Source organism: Oxyura jamaicensis, chromosome 13, assembly GCF_011077185.1.
Source record: "Oxyura jamaicensis isolate SHBP4307 breed ruddy duck chromosome 13, BPBGC_Ojam_1.0, whole genome shotgun sequence".
Taxonomy (NCBI): Eukaryota; Metazoa; Chordata; class Aves; order Anseriformes; family Anatidae; genus Oxyura; species Oxyura jamaicensis.
The window spans coordinates 19,331,647-19,356,268 of record NC_048905.1 but is presented as its reverse complement, the minus strand read 5'-3'; the positions used below and the strand labels follow the sequence as shown (position 1 = coordinate 19,356,268).

General features: G+C 41.0%; 1 protein-coding gene across 4 annotated transcripts in view; it reads right to left on the bottom strand.

Moving 5' to 3' along the window:
* Positions 1-23,970, bottom strand: part of REEP2 (receptor accessory protein 2) — a 42,363-nt gene extending 18,393 nt beyond the window's left edge. Inside the window, exons 1-9 of one of the 4 annotated variants that reach the window (XM_035338252.1) lie at positions 23,789-23,970; positions 23,396-23,468; positions 17,225-17,301; positions 15,863-15,931; positions 15,528-15,648; positions 14,869-14,982; positions 14,320-14,467; positions 13,868-14,025; positions 1,171-10,607 (exon numbers count right to left, since the gene is read on the bottom strand). In XM_035338252.1, coding sequence (XP_035194143.1) covers positions 10,533-10,607; positions 13,868-14,025; positions 14,320-14,467; positions 14,869-14,982; positions 15,528-15,648; positions 15,863-15,931; positions 17,225-17,301; positions 23,396-23,468; positions 23,789-23,820 — 867 coding nt within the window. In that variant the 5' untranslated portion in view covers positions 23,821-23,970 and the 3' untranslated portion in view covers positions 1,171-10,532. Of the gene's footprint in view, positions 1-1,170; positions 10,608-13,867; positions 14,026-14,319; positions 14,468-14,868; positions 14,983-15,527; positions 15,708-15,862; positions 15,932-17,224; positions 17,302-22,725; positions 22,840-23,395; positions 23,469-23,788 lie in introns of those variants that run through there. The other 3 variants (XM_035338253.1, XM_035338255.1, XM_035338254.1) reach the window with 3 other exon arrangements.
* Between the last annotated feature and the right edge of the window lie 652 nt (positions 23,971-24,622).

Genomic DNA, 24,622 nt, shown 5'->3' with positions numbered 1-24,622 from the left:
TACTGTAGGACTGCAACTTCCTCACTAGTCTAATATTTCATACGTGGGTGTTCAAGCTATGTAGTGTTTGACTAATAATTCATGCTTCTGCACAGGCTCTGCACATAATATTCACCACTCTCTAACTTTGAGCATAAGAATCCCCCCCCCCCCAAGTCCCTCCTGAATTTATTTGCAGTTGCAATGTAGGTAGGTCTCTTAGGCCTGTATCAATAATAGTACTTTATTCTACTGTGAGCAAAAAGGCCACCCAACATACATAGTTGTGTTTTGAACCCAAGTCCTCAGTTAACAGGTGGAAAGTGGACACAACTTAATTATTGACAGGCAACTTATAAATGAGGAAACAAAGCCAGGACAAACCAGATTGTTAAGAATTGCCTTGATTTTTAGAGGCAGAAAATGTAGGGCTTTGCATCAATTTTCATATCTTCATTCAACAATAGAGAAGGCAGAAAACTAAACACAAATGAAAGGCATGGAGATAAATTCAAACAATTTAGTGCAACAGTTTGAGAACATAACAAAACATAAGCCTTTTAAAGAAAATATCCACAAGCATAAGAATAAACCAGGGGTAGAGAAAAAAGAAACTAGGTAAGCTCAGTAGCAAAGAACAAAAAGTCATACCTGCAATTCATAAATCTATAAATCTGTAACCTTTTCTAATATCAGGCAGAGATTTCAATTAATATTTCCCAAAACATTTATTAGAACAACATATACTTGTACTCAGTTATGCTTGGAACACCAATATCAATAAGCAAGATTCAAAATTTAGCCTTTGATGATGCCTTTTTGTCTTGTCAGCTACAACAGTCTCCAGCAAATTGATACAGCCGGAACAAATACAATATAGTGAGCTGTTGTGAAGGCTCAACAGAAGGGGTTCAACTGTTCTGAACCCCAACAGAAATTATGAGTTGACAGATTCATGACCCTTATGCCAGAGAGGGGGACTTGGCTGGGAAAGCTGCTTCTATTGGAATAACCAAATTGTCAGCTAGTTGCCGCCCCGTGGAATGAAAGCAAATCTACAACAAAAAAACATGTGCCATGCTCTGTGAAAAGGAAGGAAAACAACAGGTCCCGTGAAACAGGAGAAAGTAAGTGAAAGCAAAAGAGCAAGATATTGAAAATATAATAGATTATTATTATTTTTTTTCTTTAAACAAGAGAGAATTTCTTAAAAAAGAAAAAAACTTGAAAGAGTCTGGGTAACAGAGCAAGCACAACACAAGACTGTGATGCCTTAGAGTTTCTACATTTAAGTCATTGCATTGTAACATGTAAGCAAACTTTTTACAGCTTTACAAAAAATTAATGATGGAATTCAAAAAACTCCTCCTCCCAAAGGAGGGTAAGACGGGTAAGAAGACAACAGCGTCAGGAACAGGTTTTTCCAACGCGTGTAATTTCCACACTGCCCGCTGGTCATTACATGGAGTGAGCAGTACCAGAGGCAGAAGACTGGACAAGCAGATCCAATTCAGTTTGGCCTGGCATCCCCCCTCTGTTGCGGTTCCCTAAATGAAACCAGGACACCTCTCCCCCCTTTCCCGGAGTAATGGCCTTAGATCACCATAGTGGCTCCGCTGATTAGCTACAGTATTCCTGGGGCAAATACAGAAGTAACAACAGCTGACTTACAAAAGCTGGCTTTTACATTAAACTTGGATTCTATTTATTTCAAGCTCTTCACAATTAGCAAGTGATAACTGCAATACTGTAATTTCCATTCAGTTTCCAGATTCCCCAACAATACCTAGGAAAATGAGAAAGCTTGAAAAACTCTGATGTGGCTTTGACTAAATTCATATCCAGCACATTTTCCTATAAAGGTTACACTAACTGTTGCTAGTATAGAGTATCTACATTATCTCTATGCTGGCATAGAAAGTCACCTGCTACATACAAGATTTAGTCATGAGAGCCCATTCCCACTTCCTTCAATAATATATTACTATTTATTGTAATCAGTCTTTAAATTGTTACAGCTTCCTCTAATACTATACAGGCTCTTGGGGTCTGCACTGCTCCAAGGCAATTCATAGTACATAGCTGAAACTTAGCACTGGTCTGAAGGCACTACGTCATTTAACTCTGATCCTATGATGGAAAAAGTGAACAGAAACATACCAAAACTATGTTACATGTTTGACAACAAGAAGTCTTTAACCATGTTCTAACCTTTTCCTCTTTCCTACAGTAACTTCCTGATGTCTTTGACCTTTCTTCAGCAGACGAGACCTCTTTCTTAATATCAAAAGGAATTGCAGGCGGTCTTGCTATGCACCTAGGATTTCTATATATTTCAAGATGGAATATCAAACATCCTATACACCTCCTGCTGCTTCTTGTACAACCCACTGGTGTATCAGCCATTGGGAGCAGTTTTGTGGCATCTGCAGACTTGCTGAGGGTACACTCTGCCCCATCACCCAGATCATTAATGAGGAAATTATTAGAACTCGACTCAGTATTGTTCCCAGGATACTCCACTTGTTACTGGCCTCCAACTAGATTTTGTACCAATCACCACCCTCTGGGCTTGGTCATTCAGCCAGTTTTCAATCCACTTCACCATCTGCTGACCCAGCTCATTGTACATCAGCTTTTCTATGAGGATCTTAAGGGAGACGCTGCCAAAATCCCTTGTATTCATATGATCCTATATGGTTAATAAAAAAGTAAATCTTTTCCCTGACATACTTGTACTATCAGTTAGCTTGTTGTCTTAAAAGAAAAAAAAAAAATCAATTCTTCAGAGTACTACCTCTCTCTGTTGCCATGGTCACAAGTTACCATAGTAACCATCAGATTCATCTGTATTTTTAGATTAAAGTTAGTTCTATTTTCACAGAACGTAGATCCAATTGATAGAAGCTACGCATTCTTACCAGGAAATTCTACAGGAAATACTACAGAATCCAAAGTACAATTTAAGGTAACACTACTGAAATACATGCACACACAAAAATTGTTTAATTGCAAAAGCAGCAAAATTAGCCACAAACACTACCATTTACAGGGCTGCTTCATGCAGCTGGAAAATTGTTTGCATGGATAATTAAAAGATTTGAAGGCAGTTATTCTCTAATGGTGTTGGCTCCATAAGCCACACTAGAAAATATTTAAACTGAAAAGCCCAGTAAGCTTAAATGGCCTTTTTGAATAGGGGCTAACTGCAGTAATACTTCATATTTCTCCACTAGAGCCCCATTTGTTGGTGTGTGTTTGAAGTTTTCCCTCTTCTCTCTCTTTCAAAGTAGGTTGTTTACTCTCAGAGGAAATAAACATTCAACCAGTCACAATTCAGCTATTATCAGGCAAGCGTCTGCTCTCTCACTTTCAGTGATTTTTATGTTGTATTACACCCTCTGGTGGACAAAAAGCAATGCACAACTGTGAATTAAGTGCCTTTAGATCAGCACTATGCTAACTGGAACTTCGTCATGAAAATGTTGAATCAGAAACAAGCATTATTATATAGTCTTTAGTTTGTGCACTTCAAGGAAGGTCTTTCAGCCACTTTTGCCTGGCTAGATCTGACTCAGCTTCTCCATTTTCTCTCATTCAACCAACGTTAGCTCATACATAGCTTGGCATGCCTGAATTTAGACGTGAATTCAAAATAGAGGTTTAAATTATCTCTATGTGACATTCACTACATTTCAGAAATAATATAAACAGAGGAATCACAAATGAGGAGTCCATCAGCTCAGTGTTTTCCACAAAAGACAGCAGCATGAATACAAAACTAGATTTGAGGATCTGTACAGTTCTAATTTTAGAAAGTAATCAAAAAATTTCAACTTGCTTCCTTTTTGGTAAGTCACTAAGCATCACTTAAGATAAAAACTTAGTTTCCTTAAATATAAAACTTTTACATAACCTGTAAAATCTGGAACTATGTGAAGCAATTGTAATATAGGTTATCAAAGAAAGACAATACATACATCACTGACATATTTTCCATTTATTAACTGAATCCTGCTATTTTTTGTTGTTTTACTGATTGTAAACTGACTAGTTTAATTCCCTATTGAAAATCCTTGCAGATTTTTGTCATCATTCTTCAAGGTAAGTTGCTGCAGTTCTCTTAGTTTTATCTTCACACAATCACTTTTCTGACTTTGTAATCTTCCAATAGAATCCTCTGTTCCTACACTTTCCTACTGAGATGTAGTGACCAGCATTAACTCAAGATTCCTGGTAAAGCTTGGCAGCATAGCGTGGTGGGTGCTGATCTGCACTGTGAACAGAAATTTGCCTTACAGCACTCTGCAGTGTTGCCTACACCCTGCTCCTGAAAGCTCTAAGAATCACTTGGAATCAACTAGGGAGAGCAAGAAATTAAGAGTATTCTCTCAACTAAGTCCTCTCTGATCTCCTTTTGGCTAGACTCCCCTGGTGTTCCATAAAATTAGATCAATTTTTAACATTTTTGCTCTGCTTGCACTGGGAATTTTTGAAAATTTTGAGTTGAAAGCATTTGCACTCTAATGAAAACCAATCTACAATATTCACACACTTAGAAATCAAGTGCATGTACAGGCAAGACACTATGCAAAAAGGTGATGTTTGGTAAAATAGTAACTTCAGTTGACAAGATATTGTTAAATAACTAAACAACATCTATTTGAAAGAGGTGGTTGTACTAGCTTTCATTCACACATGAAAGCCAGTAATTTGGCAGGGAGTAATCATTCTGTTCTTACAGTCCAAGACAGATTTCTCTGTCTAAAGTTTTAACATAGAATTAAGATGTGCATCCTTCAGTCTAACTTTCCTCTTCTGAAGTGTGTCACCTAGATAGCAAAAATTCTTTAGTGCTCATTTATGTAATTCTGATATCCACTAACAGGAATATAGATACTACAAACCAGTTACACTTGTCAATTCTTCTACATGGTGAGGCAAAAGTCCTCATCACGTTGTGCAAGTTACAAGCAAAGAAGATAAAAACTACATAAGCAAAAGTTCTTTTTACTCTCTATTTCGGTACATTTTTCACATGTGTTTTAAACACACACACACAATTTGTGTGCCAAAGAGGTGTTTCCAACAAAGCTCCAAGAGAAGTACTCACCTCCCACCCCTGACAGTATAGGCATGCTTTAGATCCATCTCCTGTGTGGCAGTACAGTATTTTGTCCAAACTCTGGATAGTAAGCAGAAAGCTCATCTTCCCCTACTGTTCCCAAAGCAATAAAAATATGTAGAAAGACTGTTGTTGTTTTTTGTTTGTTTTTGTTTGGTTGGCTGAATATGTGGAGGGGAATAAAATGTTTCTTTAGAGATACTGAAATTGCCCATTTTGTTTGGACCCATATAGTGTAGATACATATACATGGCTTATTTGCATGGAAGTGTCAGGCTAATCTTCTTGGACAAGAAACAAGGTAAATCAGCAGGTTGAATTTTGCTACTTCATGCTGGTACTAACTTATGTGAACCCAAGCAATTATTCCTACAATACCGCAATGAATCATACTCTGACAGTACTACCTATGGTTATATGCTTGTCATTCAGCTCAGCTCTCTTCCCCAGGCTCCTGCAAAGACAATGACTAAATTTCCCATCTTTGATGAGTCAGTATAGCAATGCATTTTGACTGTTGCTGCAGATATTTTTGATACAGTCTCAGACAGTTGCATATTATAGAAGACTCAGGCTTGGTCATTAGGAGTACATTCATTTTTGCAGCCCTCCATTGCTGTTACCTCTAATGTTATTTGGTTAAATGCAGAATGCTCTTGTCCAAAGGGTGTGCAGTGCAGTAAGCCTATTTAAAATGAGAATATGCTGCAAGAAAAGGCAAATGCATCACACTATGCTACTGGTAATAGCTGCTCTTAAAAATAAAGCTTTTTTTTTTTTTTATGTCTTCATAGTAGGCAAAATGGAGGTAGTCCTCTGCTTAATAATAATAATAATAATAAAAACATAAGAAATATAGCCAGATAATGAAAGGATACGAGCTGAGAAACAGAGCAAGGAGGTAATGGTTTACTTGCAAGGAGGTTATAGAAAAATTTTTAGGAGAAGCAGCACCTAAAACCTAAATTTACCTGCAACATTGCAGGAAAAAGTGTTTGCCACTGTTTCTCTTCATTTCATATTACTTTGACTCCTTGAACTAGCAGTTCTGGCACTGAGCTTTGGGATTCTACAGATAGCTGGCATATGAGTGTAACAAAGATCAGCATTTAGTTCATCCAAAAATGCAGGCTTTGTGCATTCAATTTCACAGATTTATCTGTCCTCTGGAGCTCCCTGCTGGTGCTTCCTCAGCATAACACAGCAACTAGAAAATGCTGTGAGATGCTTAATTCATCAGATCCTCCCCACAGATCAGCTGACCACTGAGGAAAAATTCAAACTTTATTATTCTGAAGTGATGAAAGGTTCAAGAATAAGTGCATGTAGGTCAAGCCCAGTTTAGAAAGGTAATACAGAGACAGAAGTTCCATAAGATGACAACCAAGCTCTAATCTGTAGGGTGCAGAGTACAAGTATAGCTTGAGACTCAGAAAAAGTCAGGAGTATTTCCACCCTACCCTGTCTCACAGGACAGTTTCTTAGCTCCTGTGGAAATTTACTGTCTTCATTTATAATTCAAAGCAATTGTTCTCAAAAGTTACTCTGCACATGTCTTTAGATTTCTTCTCTTCTGAAGCCTAGAGGCTTCAAAACAAAACAAATAACATAAAACTGAGTTGTGTTTGCAGCATCTTCTAATAGTGCCAAATTCAAGATAAAAGGTAACCAGGAATCCTTTGTCCTCAGTTAACACTAAAACACAGCCCCATACAGTACAGTGTATGTATTTATACATATACCAGGTCTTAAACATTAAATTCAATAAGCTCCAGACAACATACAACAGGAACTCCTGGGCAACCAGCTCTAGGTAGCCCTGCTTGAGTAGAACAGTGGGACCAGATGAGCTCCAGAGATCCTCTTCCAACCTCAAACATTCTATGAAATCGCATAGCTTCAGAATATTTTTCCACACATCTGACTTCACCGCGCAACTCTGAGAGCAGCACAAGATGATTCAGCCTGGTGGCAAGTTACAAATTTGTAACGGGTCAAGCATGAAAGCCTATAATACTGAACAGTTACAAAGAGCAATGTGATTCAGCATCTCCCCAGGAAGCTGCAGAGTCACGTGGCAATACAATGTCCCCATCAGAAAGAAGGGCATTTTTTCCCCTTTTTCCAGATTTGTGTTTTAGGCAATAACCCATACTTTCCAGCATTGCATGCAAGTTTGGAAGACAGATGGGAAAACAACTCAATTCAACAGCTGTTCTCAAGCATATCTTGCCACTTCACAGTTAACAAACAAGTCTCCTTGATACAATGCTCTGTGCAGCCAGAGAACCAGCAGTGTGTTCTATAATCATCCCACTTTCCTTCTAAGGCACATATCTCCTACTGATTAAGATGGCAAAGGAGAAATAAAACTCAAAAGTATCGATTTCAGGAAATTCAGGGTTCTGTAGATTTTTTTCTGTGCTTCGATTTGTGCCTGGACATATTTGGAAAGGGGTATAAATGCTTACTGAACACAGTAGGTTCTACTGCTAGGTATGGATTTAACCATTTGCTCACTGCAGAATTAAGCTCATAGAAAATACTAGATGGAAACTACATTCCAGCATTTCCTGCTGAAAACACAGAACAGCTGATAGAAGCATTTTACCAAAACAGCACATTCAGCATTCTCATTAACAAGAGAATTTCTATGCAAGACCATGCCATCCAAAGCAGAACTACATCTAGGAACTCAATGAAAGATCACATGGGTGGTGGCAGATTTGCAGAGGCTTTGATCAAGCAGAGCAAAATGTAACGGTCACACTCGTACTAGAAGAAAATAACGTCCGTACTAAGACATTTTCTTGCTCTAGGTAAGGTCTGCTGCCTGACATCATCAGCTTCATATCACCCTCAATGGAGTCCATGGCTACTCCAGACTCTCTTATAACAAAAGTCATTTAATTTCCCTATACAAGAAGTCAGGGCAAGATTGATCTGTTCTTACGCACAGGCTAATAACATCAAGCATCAATGCTGAGTAAAAGATACTTAGTACAGGGTCTGTTTCAGGAGAACAAAGGCAAATCCAAATCCCCAAACTGAGTCTTCAGAAATTCTTATGCTTCAAAGCAGGAGGAGTTCCTGCAAATGAACTGATTCTAGAAAGCATTCTGGAAAGTCACTGTATGAAAATTGAGTAATCCAAGACTATCACAGTGCATGCACAAGGAAAGGGCAGGAAGATCAGTATAAGGACAGGCTAACCCATCCTTGGCCTCCAAATCAAGTCCCTGACAATGATTTAATTAATTTGCTACAGAGATTTTTAGTTTAAAAGGCAAACAAACAAAAAAGTCCAGAAATGTGGTCACAGAAGTACTTAGTGTATAAAGAATAATGGTTTTGTTTTGTTCAATTCAGTAAAGCCTAGTAAAACAGTTTATCACGACTGAATCTTTCACATATTCAGCAAAGATTTTTGTTCCTCGTGGAAAGAGGAATTTCCATTGGAAACAGAAAGAATTCTTGCTTTGGTACATGTCTTTGCATGTACTAGCGAGACATGTATACAATGATTGTTAATAAACTACAAAAACTACAAAACCTTTTTTTTTTTCTTAAAACACAAATCTCAGAGTCAGATCAAAGGTTTTCTACTGGATCCTGGGTAAGGATTTATGGATACTTTAGGATAAGTATGTCTGATACGGTTGGTCAAGATTTAGAATTTTACAAGCTACAAGTAGAAGTAGAAACAAACAATTTGTTTCCCCCCTAAAAATGAAATAATTCATAAGTTTGCCACCAAGACAATGGGAAACAATAAAAACTTCAGTCCCAGTCTTGAACATTATAAACTTTTGAAGGACGACTCTTTATGACAGAAATATTTGTGAAATCTTACTTGCAGTAGGGCTTCTATACATTGTCAACAGAATACTCAGCTTTGTGAAAAATCCACTGCAATTTCAGAAATGTGACAGCAAGAGACACGAGAAAACGAGTGTCTGCACCTAGAGTTGTAGTTCCAGTAAAGATTAAGACCACCACGTATTCATTCAGACAGTCATGTCCATAAGGGTGCTCCCGCACTGTAAGTTTCCACAACAGGAATTCTACTTGTTTCCCATGGGTATGTGTACAGGGGATCTCCCCTTACCAATACTCAGTGGATTAGAATCTATGGCATGCATGCAAATTTCTTCTGCAGTTTCACTCTCACAAAACATATTCCACATACAATGTGCTTCCGTCCCAAATGTTGCATATTGCTCAGGTCTCAGGGCATGGATAAACAAGGCTAATGGTCACACAGAGAAAATTTGTGCAAGGGCTGGAGTAGGATAAAGCAAGAAGATTGATAAAGTACAATAGTGTTCACTGGTCCCTACAATTTATAATCCATAAATGGAATCCTAGAACTAGTGAAGTTCATGTATCAGCTATTTCTCATTTCTTGTGCCCTGAGTAGTGGATCTCCTAAAGCTAAGAGACAAGGGCTTCTGAAATTCTCAAGTATGCTTGCAGACTAATGAGCCAGATTTTCCCCAGAGATCTTCTAGAATGAAAGAATTTGTCTGTATTAAAAAGCACCATGATGACATGGAGTTAAACAATTAAATAGCAAAGTAACGCTCTCCATGCCTTTATCCACTACATGGGACTCCTCTCACTGTCATGCTTTTACAGGAATCAAAGTGAACAACAGAACCTGAAATCAAAAGCAGCTTCAAAAGCAACCAAAATCTTATGGATGACCAACTTTCCTTCTCAACAGTTACCTCCTCTGGATATCTGTATCTACTCTTTCACATGTGCAAATAGCAGCACATTTTCTTCATAACTCAGCTTTTCAATTTCCTCACTTAACCTTCCAGAAAAAATAAAATAAAATAAAACCCAATCTCTTCGTTTTCTAGTACTAGGAACTAGAATCTGGCATACTCCTCCCATGAGCCAGTCCTTTAGGTTCAAAACCACTCAACAGTCACCTTCTGAAAGGGGAAGGACATAACAGCTATGGTCCATTTTTAAAGAGGGTGAATTGTTGTGGGCACTTCTAACAACACACAGCTGCAGGATACCCAGAGCAGGATAAGATATTCTAGGGAACCACACACCTCTGTGGAACTCCAGTGTCTAATTATTTTTCCAGTTCAACAGGTGTCTCTAACCCTAGCCTGTTCTCCCAGTAAAGATTCTTCCCAACTAGGATTATACAGAGGGAATTCCAAAGCAACAGGTTATGTACAGACATATTAGCGTTCCCTCCAAGAGAGGGATGAAAAGGAGAAAATTCCTGAGGATCTGTATCCTCTGTTCCATGTTCTGAATCCCAGCCTCCCCCTTGCCTTGGAATGAGCTCTACTAAGCAGCATCTGTTATGTACATCAATCTCAGCTCCCTTTGGAAAAGTTTCCACTCAAAAGTGACAGGCAAATCCTAGGACAGAGATAGGTGCTGGGGAGGGGAGGTCTCCTTAGGATGACTCTCCAGAAGCAAGAGATCCTGCAGCTTTCTTCCTAGGGCGGGCTTTCACACTTTTTACTGGAAGCTGAGGAGAAAGAAATAGAGGCATTTTATGTTAGTTTACTGTAGCATCTAAATGTCAAACAGAAAGAGATGATGCAAAGTGAAAATAGGACAAAACAACTACGATATGATGACCCTATTTGTGTCATTCGTTGTTTCAAAGAGGCTATTTAAATATTCCACTTGTTTTTAGTTAACAAACAAATCACACTGAGCATATCCTTCAAATAGCAACCTGTAGTGGCTTTACGTGGCAAGGTTTTGGTAGTGGGGGTCCATAGGGGTGGCTTCTGTGAGAAGAATTCAGAAGCTGCCCCACGTTAGATAATGGCCCCACTGCTGGCCAGAGCCAAGCCAGTAAGTGATGTTGTTTGTGCCTCTTTGACAGCGTATTTAAGAAAGGGGATAAAAAAAACTGCTGCTCAACAGCAGCTGGGAGAGAGAGGAATGAGAGCCTTGCAGACACCAAGGTCAGTGAAGAAAGAAGGCAGGAGGTGTTCCAGACGCCGGAACAGAAGTTCCCCTGCAGCCTGTGGTGAGGACCATGGTGGAGCAGGCTGTCCCCCTGCAGCCCATGGTGGAGCAGATTTCCACACTGCAGCCTGTGGAGGAAAACATGGTGGAGCAGGTAGATCTGCCCTGAAGGAGGCTGTGGCCTGTGGAGGACCCCTGCCGGAGCAGTTTCTAGGCTGGACCTGTAGCCCATGGAGCTGGTGCAGGTGCTCCTCCCCACAGGGGCAGGTGACCTGGCAGGAGCTGCCACCCATGGGGAACCCATGTTGGAGCAGTTTGCTCCTGATGGATGGACCCTGTGGTACAGACCCATATTTGGAGCAGTTTTTGAAGAGCTGCTGCCTGTGGGAAGCCCATGCAGAATCACTTCAGGAAGGACTGCATCCCATGGGAGACTCCGCATTGGAGCAGGGGAAGACAGTGAACGTAAAGGAGTGGTGGAGACAAAGTGCTATAGACTGACCATAACCCTCCTTTCCCTGTGCCGCACAGGGAGAGGAGGTGGAGGAGGGTGGATGGAGGGAAGGTGTTTTTGGTTTCTTTCCTTTGTTTCTCACTTCTCTAGCTTGCTAGTAATAGGCAATAAATTTTACTACCTCCCTACTCTGAGTCTCTCAACCCTTAAGCCCTTTGCATCATATTTTCTCCCCCTTTCCCTTTAAGGAGGGGGAATGAGAGAGCAGCTGTGGTGGAGCTCAGCTGCCCACCTGAGCTAAACCACCACACAACCATGAGAGGAATACATTTTAAACCAGGAAACGTGATTGCAAAATTGAAGTCAGCTATCTTGATAAAAGATTGGACATAGCATCATTTCTAAGTGGTAATGTCACTGCTGTTAAGTTTTCTGCTTCTTGATGGCCATTCCAAATCCTGTTCTTTGAAAGTTGTAAAAACATCTTAAACTAGTTCTTTGAATCAAAGAATATGCCTTGCATGAAAAACAATATGCCTGCGAACAGCTTTATCAGAATTTATGTATTCACAATAATCAACATAGTCTTTACTGCCTTTTCAGAATTATTGAGACACATAAAAAATTCCTCACTAGGAAGCCTGGAATAAAATTTTATTCCTCTTGCCTCCCTGCCCGTCTACTATGCTAGAAAAGGAAGAAGAAGGGTCAACACAGAAGTAACTTTAGGGGATTTAAAAAGATCTAGGCTGATTTTGAACGCATCTTTAGACATACGTGTTACAAAGAGTACCTGTTCACATACAAAAGTGTCCTGGACGCTGTAAAATCAGATTAATGGTATGAATTAACATGATGCTCTGAGCAAGCACTCTCCTCCAAATTATTTAATGTTTAGCTTGAAAAGCTCTACAATGTGATTTGTTAATACACCACTACCTTAAATAAAAAATACAAGTAAATAAAATCAGGAGTCCAAGTTGAACCAAGAAAAGAGGATCCCAACTTCTTAAAATGGAGAAGCATTCTTATCATTTAAAAATCAAACCAGACGAAATGTTGAAGTAAGAGTCAAAAACTAGAAGGCACTGTCTCAAAAAGCATATTCTACAAAACACACCAACAGCTGAAAAAAGATGGTTAACCTACAATGGCTCTTGGACACTATGGCATTTATTTTCATGTATGGTTTGTTTTAATATTGAGAATACAGACAACTCATGACCATCTGAATTGCTGTAAATATCTTGGATCAGCACATGGCCATGTGGTGGGGATAAACTAAACAATGACTAGTTATCTCTGGAGCCCCCAGCACAAGAATGATGATGAACTATTAGAGTGGGTCCAGAGGAGGGCCACAAAGCTGATCAGATGTCTGGACCACCTCTCCTACCAAGAAAGGCTGAGAGAGCTGGGACTGTTCAGCCTACAGAAGAGAAGGCTCCAGGGTGACCTCATTGCAACCTTTCAGTACGTAAAGGGGACTTATAAAACAGATGGACTCTTTGCTCAATCAGATAATGACACGATGAGGGTGAATGGTTTTAAACTAAAAGAGGGAAGATTTAAATTAGAGGGTAGAAGGAAATTCTTCACTCAGAGAGTAGTGAGGCACTGGAACAGGTTGCCCAGAGAAGCTGTGGATGCCCCACCCCCGGAGGTGTTCAAGTCCACGTTTGATGAGGCCCTGGGCAATCTGATCTAGTGGGTGCCATCCCTGCCTATGGCAGAGGAGTTGGAACTAGGTGATCTTTGAGGTCCCTTCCAATCCAAGCCATTCTATGATTCTACGATCCAAACCTCAAGATTATGAAAACCTACAGGGGAGAAGAAAGGAGAACGTGCAGATAAATTTCTTCAAATCTAACATACAGAAGACTAGAAAGGCTTAAGAGGGTATAGAACAGCTGAATTTTAGATGAGGAGAAAGTTGCTGTTACAGGGATAAAGGTCACATAAATATTATATACTCAGGCTGTAACAGACAAGAGGGAAAATCATAGAATCATTAAGGTTAGACCTCCAAGATCACCTGGTCCAACCATCCAAAGGGTTAGAAGGTAGAGTCAACAGAGAACATTAAAAGTACCTAATGCCCCCACCCTTCAACACAAACCTAAATGAAAGCAAAGCTAGGACATGGCTTATGACAGAGGCTTACAGACAAAAACAAAAGCGAGAGACCAGTATAGCATATAGACAGCAAGTCCTTTGATGTAGGACTCTAGCAGTAAACACTCCAACAACGTTTATATAAACAGCTTTTAAACACACAGACTATGAAGCCAGAGCCTTCTGACAAAATTCACAAATCAGTACCTGTGCTGGAAATAATTTACACACCAGCTTACCTCAGCTTTTGTTATCTTCTTAGGAGCTTTGAGGCTCTGGGTACGTTTTGGCAGTTTGTCTCCTGCATCTTCATCTGATGGGTCTGTTCTGGTTTCTGTCAGGGTTCCATTAGACCTCTGTGCCACACTACTCTCCTCTCCTGAGGAGTAACAGGAAGCTAAGGAATAAGAAAGTTTTTTCAAATACTTTTGAAAAGACACATCTAGATCTAAAACATCCCATCCTTAAGGACCACATAGAAGGGAGTCATCAACGGTATTTACAGATAGTCCCAGAAATCCGTATGTTAGTAAACGGGAAAGGACTAGGGAAAAAAAATACAACTTCTCCCAGATAATTTGCAATCTTGTAGTCCTTCTGAGACCCCTGCGTCAAGCCCAGGGAACCCTTCCTTGCCTGCTGGGTAACCATACGAGGCCTCAAACAGTGGCCCAGCAGGGGTGTTCTGTACCTGAATCCTCAATGGTTTCAAGGAGACTCGCTCTAGGGGGGTGCAGCTGTGGCTCATGGCTTTTCAAATGCACAGTATCTTCATCCCGGATCAGAGTGAGATCCTGCATGCTGAAACTTCGTAGCTTCTCAGACAAAACTCCTTGGCCCTAAGAGGACACAAAAATTTTGGTGAAGGACACTTCACGCTCACCAAGATCATCCCACACGGGATCATTAAGAGGGAAGGCGTCTCATTCCCCACTAGGCTACTCTATAAAAATAAAAATAGCAACACCACCACAGAGAGAAGGGAAAAAAGAAAAGTATGTTCCCAAGACCAACAGGAAAGAGGTTAGAGCAAAATCCATTCTCCCTTCACTTTCCATAAATCAAAGGATTAACTACAAAACAAACTGAAGGAAAGGTAAAGTATATAATTCTGAAAAAGCACCAGCATCCCTAACAGACCCCTATCACTAATTGCTGGTACACAAAACTAAACTACTGGGGAATTCCTGAATGTAACAAAAGGTTAGATTGTGTTTGTAGTGCGCAGGTGTTGCATTACCTTTGCAGCTGCAGTAACTGCTGCATTAGCAGCCAGGTTTAACCCTCTCTTGCCAACTCGCATCATGGTTTCATAGCTCTTGTCACGAGCCTGAGTAATGTATTCATCAATTTCCTAGAAAGGCAGTGTGGAACACAGCATTTAGTTCCTAGTTACAAACATGCTCAAAATCTGCCCCACTATCACCTTTAAAACCCCAAACTCATCAGGACACCTTTTTTCTAGGCTGCCAGCACAAGCTCTGCTGTGTCTTCTCTGCTACTTAGAGAAATGCAAATGCAACCTTAAATTAAAGAATGTTTTCTCCAAATTGTAACAACTGAAACGAAGCAGTTGCTTATACCGAGAATGTGAAAAACACAGCCTGACTACAGTACGTGCTGCTACTATCGTGATTCATAGAACTTAACTACTGATAGTGACTATAAAGGCTAAAGATACTGAGTTAGGCAAACATACTAAGCATTAGGCAAGATACTGGCTACATTAGTCTCTAGTTGGCTGTACACTGCCCTCGTTGTCAGAGACATAATCACTTTATACCCACTAATGTCAGCACAAGCATGATTCCATGCATCTTAATTTTCATTGTAGCATAACTGAATCAGAATTCAGTCAACTCCCAGACAGATCAGTCTCTTCCAACAATAAGTGAGTACCTTCTCCTTATTGGAGAGCGTTGGGTGCACAAACTTCCTGTAGAGGACACTGGAGCCCTTGGTGTAAGGGGAGAGCAGCCAAATCACAAATGCGATTTTCAACTCGAAATAAAAAGGAAACCTGAGAGAAAGAGGGAAGGAGAGAGAGAGAGAGAGAGAAAGAGAGAGAGAGAACGAGAACTGGAATCAAGATCAGCACAGAGACAGACAGACAGATAACCGTTAGAGAGCAGCTCAGGCAAAAAGAGTAAAGAGAAGGTAAGGACTCAGAAACATACATGAATCAATATATCAGGTCAGAATAGCACAATCCTCTCTGGAATCCTAGAACATACCTTCTTTGAGTCTCATTTAGTCTTTCATCCATAGCCATGAAAACTCCATAAACAGGGCATCTCTCAGCCCTGCAAACACACCAAATTAAAATCTGATAGCTACTCTCATCATTCTTAAGTTTGTTCAAAAGACTATCCACTGGATGATAACATTACAGCCGTTTCCCTCTCTTTTTCCAAAGTTTTCAATTAAATATCTCAAGAGAGCTCTCAGGTTGCTGCTAAGGCTGATGACTAAGAGCAGGCAGCATGCAAGTCTTCCATTGCTATCCCTTACACAGTAAAGTCTCTGGGAGGATAGAGTAGTGGAGACTCCAATAAGCAAATGCCTGTTAGTACTAAGAGACTTCTGTTTTCAGTGGTTCATTTTCAAGTATGTGAATGAGCCAAAGCTCTTGTACTTTTTAGATCCTGGCTCTTCAAAGTTTTTTTTTCAGGAAGAGGCAAAATGGCTGAGCGCTTATGTAAGGTACATGCAACAATTTCATGTTTCGTTAAAAGATGCAACTCTGACTAGACTGTATTCTTTCAGAGATGTGTGCAAATCACAAACATTAAAGCAATGAAGAAACTGAAGATACCCTGTTCTAATGGAACAGTTGAAGACACATAATGACAATTTGATTATTGCCAAGTGCGACACAGTTCTGAGAGGATTAAAACCTTTTTCACCCCAACCCAACCCACGCCCAGTAGTTGAAGACATTTTCATCGTGCAAAACACCACTCAGAGCAGAGATGTATTTGATCTGCTCTTCTGTACGACAGGCTTGCAAAGCAGAACAGGTCATAGAATTATAGAATATTCGAGTTGGAAGAGACTCACAAGAATCATAAAGTGCAACTCCTGGGTCCCCAAAGGACCACACAATAAATAATCAGATCATGTGTTTGAGAGTGTTGTCCAAACACTTCTTGATCTCCAACAGGCTCAGTGTCGTGACCACTTCCCTGGGGAGCCTGGTTCCAGTGCCCAACCACACTCTCAGTGAAGAACCTTTTCCTGATATCCAGCCTGAACCTCCCCTGGTCCTTTCCTTTTACCATCTTTTTAAAATGTCTTTTAGATCATCATTTCTCAAACCTCTTTACCTAATAGCTTGTCAAAAATATATTATGCTATGAATGGATGAAGACCCTCTGACAGAGCCTGCGTATCTATCTTAACTGTCAGAAAGCACAGAATATGAATCAGTTTAGACAGCAGCTTAGACCCACAATGTCTATAAACCCGTAGACTCTTAATGGGCATAAAAACTCCTAAATGAGAGAGAGCTTACCCTTAGGAACCTAACACTACCTTAAAAACATTAAAAAAACAAACAAACAAAAAAAAAAAACACACACCACCATGGTACTCACCAAGAAAGAACAATGTCTGTGAGTGTTTCTGCAGTGGTGAAAAAGGCAAACACAATCCAGTACATCATCCACTTCACCTGCAAAAGAGCAGCCACTCAGTAGACATCCATCAGAACCAAGAAAAATAGCAAAATGTCTTCTCGGTAAAAATGACTCATCATTTTCACACACTGAGATAAAGTCAGCAGCAAGAAGGCATAGATAATCAGCATTGGAGAGGGTCACATAGGAAATGTTACATTATAGTTTGGGAAAATATGTAAGATTAATTTACTCTAAATATATAAATATAGCGATCATCAGCTCAATGTCCAGATGGAGACCAGCGATGAGCGGTGTCCCTCAGGGGTCTGTACTGGGACTAGTATTATTTAACACCTTTGTCAGCAAACATGAACAGTGCGATTGAGTGTACCCTCTGTGAGTTTGTGGATGACACCACAGCGAGTGGTGCAGTCGACATGCTGGAAGGAAGGGCTGCCATCCAGAGGGACCTGGCCATGCTTGAGAGGTGGGCCTGTGCAAACATGACAAAGTTCAAGAAGGTCAAGTGCAAGGTCCTGCACCTGGGTCAGGGCAACCCCAAACATGAATACAGTCCAGACAATGAGTGGACTGAGAGCATCGTTGTGGAGAAGATTTTAAGGGTACTGGTGGATGAAAAACCGGATATGAGCCGGGAGTGTGCACTTGCAGCCCAGAAAGCCAACCACCTGAGCTGCATCAAAAGAAGCCTGATCAGCGGGTTGAGGGAGGTGATTATCCCTCTCTTGTGAGACCTCACCTGGAGTACTGCATTCAGCTCTGGGGTGCCCAGCACAAGGACACAGACCTGTCAGAGAGGGTCCAGAGGAGGGCCACAAAAATGATCAAAGGGCTGGAGCACCTCTCCTACAAAGACAAGCTGAGGGAGTTGGGGTTGTTCAGTCTGGAGAAGAAAAGGCTCCGGAGACACCTTATAGCAGCCTTCCAGTACCAAAAGGGGGCCCCCAGGAAAGATTCTTTATCAGGGAGTGCTGTGATAGGAAGGACAAGGGGTAACGACTTTAAGCTAAAAGAGGGTAGGTTTAGATTAGTTGTTAGGTGGAAAGTATTCACTCAGAGGGTGGTGAAGCACTGGAACAGCCTTCCCAGAGAAGCTGTGGATGCCCCACCCCTGGAGGTGTTCAAGGCCAGGTTGGATGGGGCCCTGGGCAACCTGATCTAGTGGGTGCCATCCCTGCCTATGGCAGGGGGTTGAAACTAGGTAAACTTTGAGGTCCCTTTCAAAATCATAGAATGGTTTGGGTTGGATGGATACGGATGTACTGCTGCATGTCTGTCCTGTAACAAAATCATGACACAACAACAGCGTTATAGTCCCAAATAAAACTGTCTAAAACCAGTATGCAGTTCACTTTAAGTACAGTTATATTCTTTAATATATAATGAGTATGTTAATAAATACATGTGCACTTAATTAGTTTCAACTGTAGCCCTACTTTTTCTTCATTTTAAGTGTTATCTTGGGAGCAGGAGAAGAACTACAGATGTAGTATTTTCCTCTAACTTATTAAGGTGCATTGGAATCATAGAATCATTTAGGTTGGAAAAGACCTCTAAGATCATCTAGCCCAACCTTCAACCTAGCACAGCCAAGTCCACCATTAAACCATGTCACTAAACTCTACATCTACACATTTTTTAAGACCTCCAGGGATGGTGACTCAACTACTTCCCTGGCTGTTCTTAGTCTTGATCATTGCTCTCAGAAATTTCTTGAGTATTTCTCTTTTCTTTCTAAAGACAGACCCAGTAAGAGAGGCAAGAAAGCAAAGAACATAATGTATAAACTCATCTTCTTGTTTAGGCTCTTGAATGCAGTTTACAAACTGTACTTTGTGCTATTATGGCACATCTATATACCTAAACCCTATTTCCCAACTTCTTCCCATCTTTTCTGTGGAGCTGTAGATGTTTTGTTTGCTTTGAAAAAGAGTAATTCCACCTTTCCCTCTCTTCCCCTCTCTGTCATTTTAGTAGCAAGTCTGCCAGCTACAGACCAACCAACATTATTAAGAGGAATCAGTCAAATTATAAAAATCGCTACCCCAGGATTTCCAATAATAATAGGGTCAACATAAATGAAATTGACTGTTTTCTGTGCCATCAGGAAGTAAAAATAATTTTAAGTAGGAGATAAATGGAAACAAGAGGTCACCTTTGCTACAATCAACTTAACACTCTCAGTGTCATCAAGAATGAGAAAAGGAATAATTTGAACCAGGGAAATCTCACGTATTAAAACCACACATTAACATACATATTAAAGTTACATGAACAGGTAAACAAGGGTCTTACTATAGCAAATAATGTTGTAAAAGTAGATATTTCCCCAACTTGTACGTGATGGAAAAAAATATGATCTGCTCTTGAAAGACCCTCCAGAACTTTCCAAAAAGTCTTAAAAGGAAAAGAAATGCTGCCTCAAACCCTGAAACAATAGCCAGTTTTTAAAAAGGTGATTAGTGCTTCAAATATTTTCTATTTTATTGGGCAATTTTTCACAACAGAAAGTAGCAAAACATGAATTTTATTGTTCCCTTCTCCTCCTCCCCATGATCATCAATTCAGACAGGACAGGTGTTATTGACTTGAGTTCTAAAGCAACTCCGTGAAATTAATGATTAACTCTTTGATGCAGCAACACAAATCAGCTCTTGTACGAAAACAATTGTGAATAATGACAAATCAAAGATGGCAAATGGGGATCCGAGTGGGTGGGAGATTTCAGAGACGCTCTGTACCAATAAATCTTACTTCCATATTATGCAAAATTAAGGCAATCATAACAGAAGAAAGCAATAAATACACAGATATATACAACGTAACAAAGATTTTTTTTTTTTTTCTGAGAAAAAAATAATTCATAACTGTAGCAGAAGTCTTTGACTGTTTCCATTAGCTCTTGCTACAGTGGTTGGCTAATGGTAATGGAGTTTTTACAAAGTTTCCAACAAGCCTACATAAACATTCAAAGAAACTAAATTGCTGAAGATAAAAGGTAAAGACACTTGAGGATTAATAACTAGTTCAAAGAGAGGAAATGAAGTGTAAAAATAAATGGTCACTTTTCAGAATGAAAAGAATGTCAGAATGTGACAAATATTCTCGTTACATAAATTAGCTCACAACACTTGAGCGGTCACAGTAGACAGCCTGATGAAACTAAGTTCTGCCCCATCAGAGTATTTCAGTAGTAACACAATGTTCAGGAGTATTAGAAAAGGAAAGGAGAAGAACAGAAAATGTTGCTATGTTACTATTTAAGTGTACTATATGTTCACATCTTCAACACTGGGCATGCGTCTGGCTTGCCCTGCCTCTTTCTGCCATCCATCATCCTACCCCCTACAGCCAAAGAAAAAAGAAATATACTTGTTAAATAAATGAGACGGACTCAACTTTTAGCTCTAGAAATCCCTGTAGTGCAGATTACCAGATGCTAGAAGAGCAGAACACAAGGGGGATGGTGAAGAGGGAAGCATCATTTTTTCTCCGTTTATAATTTTTGTTATCCACAAATTACTAATGTCTTCCAAAACTAATCCTGTGCTGTATTTGTTTTTCAATCTATTAAAAAAGAGTCAAGTCTCTGTTGCTCAGCAGTTGATAACCAATTTCAGCTAACTCACACCAAGAACCTAAATAAACTCAGTAAATGTAAAAATATTATTAGAATGTAGACTTGACCAAAGCTGCAGACCACATGTGAAAGGAAAACAGTTACTTTTGAAACAGCCTAAGGTGCTAGAAGCAATTTGTCATGGCTGCTCAAAGACATGAATCTATATCACAGCATGGCAAAGAGTACTTGCACTGTACTCTGATGCCATTGCTGGACTGCTTGTAATACCTTGGTCTGTAACAATGCAGTATACAATACATCTCACTCACTAGCATATATATACAACTGCAAGATCTTTCTCCCCCACCTGTGTTTGCTCTTAAGCACTACAGACAAGTAGTAGTGCACAGACACAGCTGGCTTGAAACTATGCACCATAGCTTTCAACTTTCCCACTGACTTTTCATATGAGAAACAGTTTGAATAGATGTTGGCCCCCTTTCCTGAGTTTAACAAAACCATTTTTTCCTGTCATTCTTTCTGCTTCCATTGAGAAACACAAAGCTATCTAAAGATTACTGATTTGGGCAGTTGGAATCCAGCATCTACATGTTTAATTCTGATGTAGTCCTCTTAAGGAAAAATAATTTACATATAAGATCAGTTTTAGCAGTTCAAATACATTTTCTTGAACCAACTCCAGTATTTTCACTGAAGACAAAAACAAAAGGAAGTTTTCTGTTGCAGCTGTCCAGAACTATCTACTTCAAGAAAACTATATCAATGTAGTATTAAACAAAGGCCAAAAATAAATGTAATTCTTTTCCATATTAGCCCCAGCAGGACTTACAACCAGGTGATTCGTTGACATTCATGTTATGACAACTTTATGATACTCAAGTACCAGACCTCATTTCTTTTTAATCATCAGATTAATAAAGTCCTGCTGCAATTAAGGTAACATCTACCAATAGAAATTCAGATTAGTATGATTGTATTACACAAGACACATTGCATTTCTGTACCTCAACAGCCAACCTACCCAAAGAAAATAAGCGGGCTTTTACAGTAAAGCATCTACAAAGTCAAAGGCTCTGTATTTACTGGGCCTTTGAACTTCAGAACAAGCCATATGTGGTGGCTGCTTTAAAAAAATGAGAGTTTTTGTTTTTAATCCCTTAAATTCTCAACAACACATTTCAACACATTTTCAAACTGTGAAAAATGGGCCTGCCTTAAAGCTAACACAACTTCTGTAACTGGAACACAATAGTTCCGTGACAGACACTTAAGAGACGAATAAAAATTCCAAGTAAAAATCTACCTTTGATGCAACAAAGGTCATAGACAACTGGTCTAAAAGAAAATGAGGAGAGAAAACAGCAGTGATAAGACTACCAGATAATTATGAAGTCACGGGCTCATGCAATTACTCAGTTTCTTTTACGCTTTCCTTTCGGTTTTTAATGTTATCACTAATAAACTTAAGTTTTTTACGAGTCATAGTATTTCTGACTATACCTCTAATACTCACTTAAAACACTGCATTGATTATCAGTGCCTACTGAACATTCACATTTTGACTTCTCTGCTGAAGGCAAGAAAAAAAAAAAAAGATCAGCCAAGCTAGATGATGCAGTTTTTAAAGCTGTTCGCTACAAACAGACTCTACCTCAGCTGCTCTCTCCTTCAAAAACCAACATGCTGAATTTTAAGCTGATGCATAGGAAACATCTAGGCAATTCTAGAGGACTGAAGCAGTATGAGACACATCCTGCAACATTTACTATTGACACGTCATTTTGTAAGCAGCAAACAGAGCCAATTGGATGAAGAGTCACAGACTGCACCACAAAGAAATATTGGCAAATGATATTCTATTCGGCCATGTTACCTCTCTTTTCTACCTGATTATTCACTGCTCTAAATAGACAGAAATTCTTCTCATCCATAAAACAAATAGCTCATCTCCTCTAAACATCTTAGAACAGCACTCCTGTAAGAAGCCAACACACCACCGGCAATTGTAACAATGATGTAGGCAGAGAGAGAGAAGGAAACGTTTGCAGAATGGAATGAGAAGGAAGTCTTGACCAACAGGAATTGCTAATCACAAGCAAGGCTGATAGGAAAATACAAACCATGCAAGATTATTTAGACTTTTAGAAGAAAACAAAAGCAGTACTGAAAAAGCTGTAAAAGGACACAAAGTAAGACCAAAGTAAGAGAAAAGAACTTGTCCCTGGACTTCCATATGCTTCCAGACCACACTGTGCTTCCTCCCATTTTCCCATCCTCAACCAATATTTCCTGGAAGGGGAAGAAAAAAAAGATACACAAAACCCCCACATTTATGGCTTGAAACTTCTCATTTCAGTAAGTGTCCTTTCCCAAAACATCTCCAAAGTTTGTCGGGGCTGCTCTTCAGGCGGCCCGTCCGACCTGACACCGCTGTGGGCCGGGCAGCCCCTGATATAGGGCCAGGCCAGGGCCAGGCCGTGGGCTTGCAGAGAGCCGCGAACGACGGGGCGACCACTGCACGGACATGGCGAACCCGTACTCACATATTCCTTCACGTTTTTCGTCTTCACAGCTTTGTAGGATGAATACGCGGGGTAGAGGGTGCCGAAGATCAGCCTGCAAAAAGAACAGAACCCTCAGCGCCTCACAGCACCGCAGCGCCCCGCACGCCGGCTGCCTCCGCCCTGGGCGGCTCCCGCTCCCCACCCGCTGCCAAGGCGCTGCTCTTGGGCCGCGGCAGCCAGCATGGACCCGCCGGGACGCGGCCGCGGGCGACCGCGAGGCAGCGCCCGCCCCGCAGCCCCTCCTCGCCCCGAGGCTTCTCCGCGGGCCGAAACCTGCGGCCCCACTGGGGGCGAAGGCCGCGCCCCGCAGGGGCTCGCCGGGGCGCCCCAGCCCCGAGAGGGCGCTGCGCATCCCTCTGCCCCAGCACTCACACCACGAGGCGGGAGATGATCCAGGACACCATGGCGGCGGCGGCGGCGGCGCCGGCTTCCGCAGCGGCGGGAGGTGACTCTTAACGGGCAGGCTCCTGCAGCAGGCGCAGCCCCGCCCCGGTACTTACAGGGGCGGAGTCGCCGCAGCGGAGCCGAGGGTCCGCATCGCTCCCTGTGCCGCCGCGGAGACCGCCCCGCCTCGCCGCGCCGGAAGCGACCGGAGGCGGCAGCACCAGGGCAGCCACGGCGGCTCCCGCGCCTGCCCCCTCACGCCCGCCCCACTGCCGGGGGTAGCGGCGCGCCTCGGGGGACGGGGCCGAGAGCAGTGCTGCAGGAAAGGCGACCTGCTGGAGAGACGGCAGGAGAGTAACACGCACAATGTAAGAAAATTACAGGAGCGTGATGACTGAAGGTGATAGACTCTTCAGGAGGCAGTAATAGAGACGGCAGAAGAAGCCATCTTCCAAAATTAGAAGTTACCTGCTCTAGGAGGCCCAACACAACAGCCGTCAAAATGATGCAAATAAATCCGCTACTTAAAATCTTTCCAAAACTCAAAGCTTCACTGAAAAATGTCTGTGAAACAATTAATTCACAGGTACAGCAGAGGTCGTTATCAAACCTAAGGGATGAAAGCTGTTCTGGATGAAAGCTGTTCTTTGTGGTTTCCAGGATAACTCAGTGTTGCCTAGTGCTCTTGCTCCTAGGAATCACAGATGAGAGGCCTAGGATTGCTTAACTATACAAACAATTCTGAAGGGGGAGGTGAGTAAATGTTATTCATGTGTATGTTTAAACATACCAGTATGCCAGAAAACTGAGCAGCAAAAATTG